Source organism: Grampus griseus (genome assembly GCF_964374135.1).
Source record: "Grampus griseus genome assembly, chromosome: 7".
NCBI classification, from domain to species: domain Eukaryota; kingdom Metazoa; phylum Chordata; class Mammalia; order Artiodactyla; family Delphinidae; genus Grampus; species Grampus griseus.
The window spans coordinates 43,403,756-43,416,146 of record NC_139001.1 but is presented as its reverse complement, the minus strand read 5'-3'; the positions used below and the strand labels follow the sequence as shown (position 1 = coordinate 43,416,146).

General features: G+C 41.4%; 1 protein-coding gene across 1 annotated transcript; it reads right to left on the bottom strand.

The window, feature by feature from the left end:
- Window positions 1-1,994: 1,994 nt before the first annotated feature.
- LOC309825358 (serine protease 58-like) lies at window positions 1,995-8,812 on the bottom strand (the record flags this gene model as incomplete). The annotated part of the gene is made up of 7 exons (XM_082658911.1): window positions 1,995-2,144; window positions 2,529-2,602; window positions 3,288-3,541; window positions 3,965-4,145; window positions 4,688-4,800; window positions 7,081-7,178; window positions 8,690-8,812. The coding sequence occupies 7 exons, from the start codon at window positions 8,810-8,812 to the stop codon at window positions 1,995-1,997; spliced, it is 993 nt and encodes a 330-aa protein (XP_082515037.1).
- Between the last annotated feature and the right edge of the window lie 3,579 nt (window positions 8,813-12,391).

Here is a 12,391-nt window from a genome sequence, read left to right as displayed (position 1 = left end):
TAGAAATTATCAATACAAACAACAGAAAGAAAAGAGATTTATAAAAAATGAATAGATCCCTGGGGACCTGTGGGGTAGTAACAGAAGATCTAACATTCATGTTATCAGTTTCAGAAGAAGGAAAAGAACACTGAGCAGAAAAACATTTGAAGAAACGATGGCTCAAATTCGGTAAAAGTTATAAACCTCCAGATTTGAGAAATTGAGTGTACCCCAAATAGAATAAATTTTAAGGGATTCACACCCAGATACATCATAATCAAACTTCTGAAAATGAAGGACAAAGAAAACTTTTGTAAGCAACCACAGCCAGAGAGAAACAATGCATTACCGACTGAGGAACAATGATTCAAACAGCAGCAGATTTCTCCTCAGAAACTTGAAGGACAGAAGGAAGAGGCAAAGATTTTTCAAGTCCTGAAATAAAAGCATTGTCAATCCAGAATTCTTTATCCAGTAAAATATATCCTTCAGGAAGGAAGGTGAAGAAACACTAAGAGAATCTGTCACCAGCAGACCTGTTCTACAAGAATGGCTAAATGAAATTCTTCAGACAGAAAGGAAATGATAAGGAAAGGACACTTGGAACACCATGAATGAAAAAAAGAGCAGTGGAGTCATATGGATTACATATTGTATAACACTCTCAAAGACAAAATTATAGTGATTGGAGAATAGATCAGTGGTTGCAAAGCGTTAGGATTGGAAGAGGGTGTGGTTATTTAAGTGTAACACAAAGAAGTTTCTTTCTTGTGATGGAACAGTTCTGGATTCTGATTGTGGTGATGGTTACAGGAATCCACAATCGTGGTAAGATTTCAAATTTTAGCCCCTAAAAAGAGTGTATATAAAGAAAGACTGGCAAAATCCAAATAAGGTCTGTATCTGAGTGAATAGCATTGTACAATACCACTGTGAATTTCCTGGTTTTGACATGTTACTGTGGTTATAGGAGATACTATCATTGGGGCAATATTAGGTACACAGAAACTCTCTTGTAATAATTTTTGCAACTTCTTGTCTTAAACATTTCCAGAACAAATTGTTATAATGACAGTATAGGACATATTTTAGTTTTTAAAAAATTTAATAATTTATAAAGGTAGGATAAGAGCAGGTGAAAGCAGAGTTTGAAGAAAATCAGCTGAACTGGCAATCGGTATAGGAAAGATTTTAGTTCAGTGAAATCATTCTGTGCACACCCCCTCTAATCTACACATGCATATGTACATATGCACACTCACGCACACATGCACACACAGGAACACAATTATAGCCACCTAGGTTTCAGTATTTCCTTGTTGTTTCTACTATTCTCTTTCTAGCCATCTATCTTAGATTTTTCTGTGCTTACATTAGGAAAGATCTCTCAGGAGATTATTCATCTTTTCCTATTGGTGGTCTTACCCATTTAACTCCTCCCTCAGCCCCTTATGCTTCATCTCCTAATCATTTTGAAGCCTTTATAATTCTCATTGCCATAAAATTCTAGCCTCCATTTCTAAGAATAATATTGCCAGCAGCCTATTTAACATCCCAGAATTTGCTACCACCTTATTAGATATGATAGAGCGAGAGAGCACAGGCTGAAGCCTGACTCAACATTAAGTGATGTCAGACAAAGGAGTCACCCTACAGGTGCTCACAATCTCACTGTCACATTCCTAAGGTCCATATGTCCTCTGGAGGGTTGTGGTGGGGAGAACAGCTCCAGAAAAGTCTGAGGAAACACAGCAGGTAAGTAGAAAGTAGGAAGAGAGGAAAGGAGTGGTGAGAAGTCATCCCATTTATCAGAACATTATTCAGCTCAAATCTTTTGATGATCATTCAGGCTGGGACTGAGAAAGGAGAAGAACAGTCAAGAGAAAAGAAGGAACAGAAAACTTCTTATAGCCAAAGAGTCTATTCCCATCTTGTTCTGAGGCTAGAGGGAACAAAGGGTCAAGGATGGTAGACCCAATTCTGAGGTTGCTGGGAGAGGGAATAGAGAGAGCTCAGTAGGTGTTGATGACTTTGAGGATCCAGTCTGTATAGTGAGAAACCTTGGTGTAGTGGCCAACATCACCTCTCAGAATATACCCTTCTGACCGGGATAAGATCCCTTGGAGCTGATACTGGCACAGAATTGGGGCAGCAGCTACTTCCTCTTAGAAAGAGGAAAGATGGGTCAGGAAGAGTAGCCAGAAAAAAGATGACCTAGTACCAAGTCCCCATCTGAGGAGCCCAGAACAGAAAGATTTAGGTGATAAAGGTTGGAAGAAATATCTGGTGGCCATCTTGGGCCCATCCCATCACTCACCCTAGGCTACATCAGAGGAAGCCATGGAGAAATGAGAACACTCAGCTGTTTCCACCTTGACATCTAAGTTCATTCATGATTGGAAGGAGGACACATTCCTTCCTGGACCGCAATTACCTTGATCTCTTCTTGGATGTAGACAGGAAATTGGATTGGGTTGAGGGAGATATGTGGACCCAAAAACAGTGTCCCAGAGCAAACTTAGGAGGGGCCAAGGGAAAAGAGTTACCTTACATGAGTGTGTGCTCTCCAGAGATGATCCTGCACAGAACATGTTCTCCGTGATTTTAAAAGGCATTTTTCCTATAGGGGAATCTTGGCAATATTCATCAGGGAAGCAAAAGACAGTCTGGTTTATCTCGACATCAGGTTTTACATCTGAGCACATGCACATACACGGGGTGGGGGGGAGGGGAGAGAGGGACTTTGTTTTCCTTTGATCCTTCACATATCCATCTCCCTTTCTTCTCTCCTTCTCTCCCTCTTACCTGTAATTGACCTTTCTATCATTCAATGAAAGAAAAAACCAAAATGAAAAGGAACCAGAGAAGAAGAAAAGAGACAAAATGAGAACACCAACATTTGGTTCCAGTGTTGTAAACTACATGCCTTGGGCTTGTAACCGTGCATGTTTTTACTTGTAAATGCATGTCTGTAAGTTTCTAATGAATGAGCCACATTCAGCATTACCAGCAGGGTGACCCTCCAACCCCTTCCTCACCCATACACCCCTTCACCCACATCTGAGTGGTAAATGAGTCAAGAATACTGGATTCTAGAGACCTCCAGCCATAAATAGTCATGTTACCCCTAGGTATATCTTATCACCAATTTGGGCCTCAATTTCCACACGAATAAAATTAGAAGTTAAGATATATAAGTTCTCAGGACCTTAACAGCTTTCTTGATCTATAGTAACAATTATCTGATAATCCTCACTGAGCAGACATTCAAGGAGCACTAAGCGTCTGTCTTGAGGGTCACTCACTGGAATTCTTCCATGACCAGCCCCAGCCAAAGACTGTGCAATTGTTCAGTCTTCTGTCAGTCGTGGTACGGGGCAGAACCACCAGCTTCACCTGATCATTGAGCTTTAGGGGATCTGTCAGCTTGATGAGCATGATGCCATGCTCAGCAGAATCCCAGGTGAAGCTTGGATGTTGGATAGCAAGCATGGGTCTTAGGTTCTTCATCTTGTTTTGGAAACTCCCTTTTAAAGTAGCAATCTCTATCTCAAGAAATCTAGAACAGGCCATGAAGGATTAGTAGAGGAAATAGATATTATTCTATTGTTCAACTTGCATCCTTTCTCGCCCTAATTTGCTTTGTGACTTTATACAAGTTCCTTCCTAAACTTGCCAAGACCCCCATCTCCTTGCCTGGCAAATGACAATTTCCACTGCTGTTCTATAATTCTTTGATCCATACCACATTGCATATATTCTTTTCTTCCCTATTGATTCATTCCCTGGTCCTCAGCTTCCCCAATCCCCTCCGTCTACATCATCCTACCCAGAAATCTAACTCATAACCACCTAGAACTATTTCCTTCCTCCTTCCAACCACTTCTTAGGCTTGAGAGTCCCCTGGGCACGTATCTTCAGGGCTGAGAAATCCCAGTGACTAAGGGGGAACACCTCTCCCGCCAGGACCCCCCTCACTCACAGTAAGAAGCAGTGCACTGCAGTGAGAACCCATTGTTTGTGGATCGGGGTCCCCAAACAAGCCTCATTTTCTGAGTTCAGGAAAACCAGAAAAGTTGATACAATTTTGCTGTTCGCCTGGCTGAATTGCCTGACTGATTTTGCTTGCTCTGGTGTTGGTGTTACGGTTGTTGCTGTTACTGCTGTCAGATGGGGAAGGAAGGCAGAATCTTAGAGACGGGGCAGACGTTCCAGAGCATGGACATCTGAGATGTTTTATGTAGAAGTGCTTTGAAATGGTCAATGTGTTTTTGGTATTTAAAGTACTATTAAACTATTTTAGAATCCTTTTGTTAACTTCTCCTTGGACTTCCCTCTGTATTTGTGTCCTCCTTCTTACTCACTCCTCCTCTCCCTTCCTTTCTTCCTTTTGATTCTTCCTTCTTTTCTTCAAGCTTCCTTCCCAGCTATACAGCAAAATCACATTTTTTGCCAATATCCACCATCTATTTGTGTAAAGTTTCATCTTGGTCTGAATCTTCTCTTGTGCTGGTGGAGCCAGGGGAAAAATCAGTGGACTCTAGTTATCTCTGAATGTGCTAGGAAACTACCAATCCCTGGGGTCCTGAATTCTTATCTTTCTGATGATCTCTTCACTCCTGTTATCTAGGGGTGAAGAGATCCTACACTTTCTTCCAATATGACCTTTTCAAAATTTTAAGCCAAAATCGGAACCTGCACTCACCAGTCACTGTCAGAGTAGTGAGGAGACTGTTCATGTCTGCTGTCTCCACACCCTCTTCCAGCGAGAAGACCTGGGAAGGGAGTGAACTACCAACCAGCCTGATGCTCTGGAAGCTTTGCAAGGGGAGAAATTACAAAAAGGGGTGGGGAGGTTCAAGGGAGCAAGTGGCTCTGAACTAAGGGAGGATGACATCAGAGGGAGGAAAGACAGTCCCTATCTCTCTAGAGGGTCTGCCTTCCCACTGCAGTCTGGGAAATATATCCAGGGTGAGATGCCTGACCCCCAGGGGGATGTACTATAAACCAAGAACTTTGTTCTCCTTTATTAGCAAAGAGAAATCTCAACTGGCCAATCCTGTCTGCCCTAGTCTACTGTCACTAGTAATACTTCAGCCCCTGGTTCCCTTAGGTTTACTCACCTGTCCTCACTCAATGTGGCTGATCTCTACCTCTCTGTGTGACATTTACCAGCCTTCAGCTTAAAAATAAACTCCCTCTTCTATGAGGTACAGACCCCCTCACCTAACACACTGAGCCCTCCCCCATGTCACACTGACCCTTATCATGTGAGGATCCTTGCCTTCATGTCACACTGGCTCTACCCCCATGTCATCCTCTCCTTATGTCACACTGTCCCCATCCCATGTCATCTTTCTCTATCCCCAAGATACCACTGACCTCTCCCTGAATATTTGCAGAGCCAGTCAGAGACAGACAGGGTACGCTTAGCACAGACCTCCCTTGGAATGAAGTCAAAGGGATACAGAGTAGAATGTACCAGTCAGCATTTGCTACACAGCAAATTTCCTCAAAACTTAGTGGCTTAAAACAGCAGTCAATTATTTGCTCACAATTCTTTGGGTTGCCAATTTGGGATGGACTCAGCTGCACAGCTCTTCTGCCCTCAGCAGGGCTTAGTCATGCATCTGTGATCAGCTGACACTCAATGGTCCCATGAACACACCTGGTGGTTGGCTGGTTGTTGGCTGGAGCGATGGGTGTAACTGGGCCACATGTCTATCATCATCCAACAGACTAGCCCAAGATCATTTATATGGTGGTAGCTGACAGTGTTCCCAACATCAGCAAAATGTTAAGTCCCAATGCCCAGCACTTTTTAAGCCTCTGCATATGTCATATTTGCTAATGGCCATTGACCAAATCAAGTTGCATGGCCAACCCAGATTCACAGGGCCACTTATCCCTCTCTAGTCCCTGTGTATCCTAACTTCTTTTTAAAAATTGGCTGTAATCTTTGGCTTTTATCCCTCTTAGTTTGGCCTCCCCCGCCACACCTGAGCATCTCCCATCAGTACCCCACAGGCACCTATTTCTGCCCTGATCTGAATACCTTCTCCTAGGCTCCTTGTCAAAAGCCCCTTGACTTCCTTCCTCAAAGGTCATCTATGCATGCCCTGCCTAATGAGCAAGGACTGGCTCCTCTCCCTATCATTTGGTTAAACAGTGGCCCTGACTCTTTTTAATGTATTCCTCTGATTGGCTGTGAGTCCTTGGCTATTCTTTCTGAGTTCATAGCCACAAGAAAGTCTTCCCATTCATCCTTTGATCTGGCTACAACCCTAACTACCCTGAGGAAGACTCTGCTTCTCTGCTCTCCATTGTGCTAATCCCTGTCTGGTACCCACTGAGCTCCACTTGTTCAGACTGGATTTTAAGAGCCCCTTCGATTCCAATTTGAATCTACTCCTCCAATCCCCAAACTGTTTCCTGGAGCATTATTTTTCTCTCTTCTCTACTATGAACTTTCTACTCTAGGCCAGCCAGTTTCTTTAGTATTCTTCACTTTGACCATTACCACACATGTGCACTTTCATTCTTTGGCTCATTGTATAGACATATCTGGGGGCACCTACGCTACCCACTCCTTGTCAGGGAGTCTGTCCCTGCCCACAACCCTTGCTGAGTGGCTCAAGATTAGATGTCAAAAGGCCAGAAACTGGATCCTTAGAGATCCCCTTGGATCAATGTAGCTCTACCTCGGTGCCCAACCCTAGTTCTGCCTAATCTTGGTCTGACACTTCCATGCTCACAGCTCATTCTATCAGACCCTCACATACTTCTGGATGGTCTCAAACTTAAGAAGCTCCATTTACCTGGTTCATAACCTTGACTTCCTTAAGGATAGGATTTATATCTGATTCAGCTCTGTGTCTCCAGATCCTAGCATAATGCCTGGCCCCACACAGATTTTACACACACACACACACACACACACACACACACACACACACACACACCTTTTTTAGATGAATGAGTGAATACCATCTGCTTATCTCTTGACTTAAAACTCTCAACAATCTGCAACACTGACCTGACTGACTCCAGGGAATCTAAGCTCCCTGGCTTGACTTAGGTCACTACCCTGTGACTTACAGTGGGAATGGCATTCCCAGATCATGGTCTTCGATCATACCAAGGGTGAGGTACTGGATATCATTGACATGAGATGTAATCTTTTTTTCTTTTAACAGCTTAATTGAAGCGTAATGACATACAATAACTATACATATTTCAAGTGTACATTTGGTAAATTAATGAGTATATTCCCAAAAGACTCCTTATGTCCCTTTGTAATACCCTCTTCTTTCCCTCTCACCCACCACCTTGGCAACTACTAATCTGCTTTCTGTCACTGTAGGTTAATTTACATTTTCTAGAATTTTAGATAAATAAATCATACAGTATGTTCTCTTTTTTAATCTGGCCACTTTCACTCAGCATAATTTATTTGAGATTCATACATGTTGCTGTATGACTCTAGAGTTCATTTATTTTCACTGCTGAGTAACATTCTGTTGTATCTGTATACCAAATTTGTTTATTTATTTACCCACTAATGGACATTTGGGTTGTTTCCAGTTTTGGGCTGCTACAAATAAAACTTCTATGAAATCACTATATACATGGGTCTTTATGTAGACATGTTTCCTTTTCTCTTGGGTAGATAACTAAAGGTGAAATGGCTGGATTATATATAGTAGGTAATGGTTTAATTTTGAAAGAAATGGCCACATTATTTTCCAAAGTATTTTACATTCTCACCAGAAGTGTATGAGAGTTCCAGTTCCTCTATATCTTCACAAACACTTGATGCACTCAATCTTTAAAAATTTTTTAAAAAATTGATATAATTGGTAAACAACATTGTATTAGTTTTAAGTGTACAGTGTGCTGAGTCTTTTAATTTCAGCTATCCTCAAAACTGTGAAATAGTGTTTTAAATTTTGGTTTTAACTTGCATTTCCCTAGTGACTAATGATGTTAAACATCTTTTCATGTGCTTGTCATTCATGTATACTCTTTGATAGTGCCTGTTCAAATCCATTTAAAAATTGGATTCTTTCCTTATAATTGAGATGTGAAGGTTTTTAAAAATATCTTCTAGATGGGAGTCCTTTAATACTTCCAGAAGCTGGAGAAATGGACTCCTACAGGTCCATCCACATACCTCTTCCCTAGATCTGCTTCTCAATTTTCTAACCTTTCTCCTTCCAAACTCTGAAGCAAGCAGCCACACTATTCATCACTGATATGAGTCCCATATATATTTTTTCAGGCTACTTTTCTTTCCACACAAAGTAGATGACTAGGTGTACCACAAATCTCTTCCTATTGGAAGAGTTTCCTTTCACTACTGTCTTCTAGGGCCATGTTTGAATGGGGTTAGAGTGTAACAGTCCACTTCTGACTTTACCACATATGAAGCTGACCCATCTGTGTACCAAGCACAGGTTTTTTCTCTTCCAAGAGCTGGTCATAAGGGAATCTTCCTGCCTGCCCCCCGGAACAACCATATGTGTAAACTGAGGAAGGGGCAACAATGCCATAGTGGTGGATGACACAGGAATCTGAGCCATCTACTTAGGCAGCTTACTTGTCGTCTGGCCCTGCTCAGGACCAATCCTAGATATATCACTTCTGTCTTACTGGACTTCTGCTGGGGCTCACATGACCATGACTTAGTGGATCTGACAGAACATACCTTACGATTAATAGTTCTGGCTGCATGGTTACTGGATATTCCAACATCAGGTACTCTGTCTCTACCAGGGCACAGCAGCACATTAGGGACTATTTTTTGAATGGTCGCTGCTGCAGATGGCATGACATTGTTCCAGAACTCTACAGTTTACATGGTGATTCTCTTATTAGGGCTTGCTGAAAGCGCCACAAAATTTCTTCTCCCACCACAGATACCTCTAATAGGTCTGCTAGGCAGTATGGCCCAAGTAGCAGTGCTCCTTGTGCCATAGCCTGAGACTTCTTCAGAGCTTTTCCTCTGGACCCCACTCAAAGCTGGCAGACTTCCATGTCACTCAGGAAATGGTTAAATGCAATATTTCCAAGGGTTGAATATGCTGACTCCAGAACCCCAAAAGCCCACTGGGTACTATGCTTCTTAGTGCTGGGACACCTGGCATGTCCCATTCCACTAGAGAGTGAGGTGGAGAACCTCTGAATCTTCTTAGGATATATCTTTTACCCTCTAGAGCACATGTTTCTTGCCAAGGCCTCTAACATTCTTGACACTGCTTAATCACCTGCTCTGATTAACCTGATGTAGTAGTTATCTGCTGCTCTCTTTGAAATTACATAGCAGCTTAAAACAGTAAATGTTTATTATCTCACAGTTTTTGTAGGTCAGGAATTCAGGAGTCGTATACCTGAGTGACCCTAGCTCAGGGTCTCCCATGAGGACAGGCAAGATGCTGTCCAAGGCTGCAGTCATCTGAAGGCTTGACTGGGCTAGAGGATCTGCTTTTATGATGGCTTAAATGGCTTTTGGCAGGAGGCCTCAATTCCTTTCCACATGAACCTCTTTGTAGAGCTACTTCAGTGTCCTTATCACATGGTACCTGACTTCCCTAATAGCAAGTGACCCAAGAGAGAGCAAGGAATGAAGCTGTAATGTCTCAGAAGTCACACATCATCACTTCTGCACTACTCAATTTGTTAGAAGCAAGTCACTAAGTCCAATCCACACTCAAGGGGAGAGAAATTAAGCTCCACCTCTTGAAGGAAGAAATACCAAAGGATTTGTGGGCATACTTGAAAATCACCACACATGATATCACCAATATAGTGGATCACTGTGATGATATGCAGAATGTCCAGGCAGTCCAGGTTCCTTAGGGCTTAATCATGACCAAAGGCAAAAGAATTAACCCTGGTCAAGACTGTAAGTGTCTGTGTTATTCACACGCATCTGTTCCCTCTCCTTGATAGGAATGGAAATGAAGGCATCTGCTAATCAACACAAGGTACCTGAGGCCATACTAATGTGTTCCAGCAGAGATATTATTGATACATCCGGCATAGCAACTGCAATTAGGGCAACTATTTGGTTGAGTTTCGTATTCCCCAGGATCAGACATTTTTGTCAGGGCAAGACTGGTGAATTAAATGGGGATAAATGAGCATTATCACCCTACATTCTTTAGGTCTTAAAGGGTAGCACTAATCTCTGCCATTTCCCCCAGGATGTGATATTATTTTTAATTTACTGTCTTGGTAAGGGAGCAAATGTTTCAGATATTCCACTTGATCTTCCCCACTAATATAGCTTTTATCCCACAGTACAAGTGATCAGTGTGGAAGTTCTGCAAGTCACCAAATACATCTATTCCAATTACACACTGAGGAGTCAGAGAAATGACCTTTTCCTACCCTAGTTTTCTCCATAGCATTTATCACCATCTAACCTAACATATATCATACTTATTCGTTTTTATTGTCTATCTTCCCAATGGATATAATTTCTGCAAGGGCAGGCATTTTTGTCTTTTTTTAAACTTATTTCTTTCCTGTGCCTACATAGTGCCTAACATGTCACAGAAACTTTATAGTTCTAGCACATAGCAGGCGGTCAGTAAATATTTGCTGAGTGAAAGAATTAGTAGTGACCGACTCTCAATATAAGTTTATTTTTCTTATTCTTATAGTTGCCCCTAAAATTTTTCCATCTCTCCCAGCAAGAATGAATTCAAATGTGAAGTGGTCACTCTGGAGCAAATTAGGGAAGGCTTCCACAAAAGGATCAGAGATGACTCTTGGCCCTTCAAGTGTTCTGTGGGACAGTACATGTATTGGTAATGGGCTGAAAGGTAGAAGACAGGCCACGAAGGACACCAAGTTTCTCAGTACCTTCTATATCTCTCCTCCCCCAGTGTGAGTTGAAGTATACATATTTAATCTCCCATGTTTTCCAGTGGTAATTATTGTTGTTTTGAGCCTCTTAGAATGGAATTGCTTGTTTTTAAAGCATTGAATTATTCATAAAACTTTGGGGCTTCCCTGGTGGCACAGTGAATGAGAGTCCGCCTGCCGATGCAGGGGACACGGGTTCGTGCCCCAGTCCGGGAAGATCCCACATGCCGCGGAGCGGCTGGGCCCGTGAGCCATGGCCGCTGAGCCTGCGCGTCCGGAGCCTGTGCTCCGCAACGGGAGAGGCCACAACAGTGAGAGGCCCGCGTACCGCAAAAAAAAAAAAACCAAAAAAACATTGAAATACTTTCAGACTTTTTTTTTGACAAATTGGAAGATCTGGCTATTGCCATTTTTTCTGGTGCTTAGAAGTAGATACTCATTTCAGATGGGCATATGCTTTTCTATTTTATCACAGTCCTCACCACTCCTTATTGTCTCTTTCACACTAAGGCTAAGTGAGAGTTGCCATTCATCAGTGTATGAATAGGATCATTTTTCTTAAAGTAAAGAAGAAAGTGATATAGTTTTATATCCAAGTCCATATAAACACTGGGAAGAATGAAATGTAGACAGAGAGAAGTATACATTTCAAGAAAAATGGGAAGAATGTTTTTGGAAGGTAAGAGAGCACAAAGATCATTCCTAAGCATTTAATACATAATATGGAAACAAAATATGACTGGGAACATAGTGTGCAACTCAAGATATAGGGAGCCTGAATTTGCAATCCTTCCTAATCCAATAAAGAAGAATAAATAGTATATTCCACTTAATTTGCAAGGTACTTATTTCTTTTTAAAAGAAATTCTATAATTCACATTATTATGCAAAGCAATTTTAGTTTCTTTTCTTTCCATGTCTATATCCTCCCTCCAGGATATATACTGTCCCACTTCAACTCCCAAATTTTGCCCTTTGGGAATGGAAATAGAAATCATTGCTAGTTCATATGCTTAATAACTGTTGCTTCCTTATTTACAAAAATAAAAGTTTTGCAATTCCAGTTCAGAAAAGAATTAAAATCTCATCTAAGGACCCTTATTTTCTTCAATTTTAATATGGGCGGAAAGGTGATTTATTCTTGCAGTTGCTTCTTAAGTTGATGGCTTTAGGATCCAATAACTGTAATTATAACAGTAAAAGTAAAACTTCTCGTTAGTAATTTGAATTCTGGGATGTCCTTAGCTAGAAAATACACATGATGACTAGAAAAATGTAACACTATTAGGTAAAATTACCCAGATGTTTTTTTAAAGGCCAAACACAAATTCATCACAATCTGGCATGGAGCTAAGCTTAAATGGTAGTTAGGTTATGGTGCATAGTTGTCAAACTCTTGTAAGGAAACAAGAGTGTTCTTATATTTATCTGAGTATGTCTTTCTCCTTCTACCACCTTTTCCATCTTCATTCAAGCCAATTATAAAAATAAGGCAAGTTATTGAGCCCAATATTCATTGATAGCCAAGCAGTCAGCT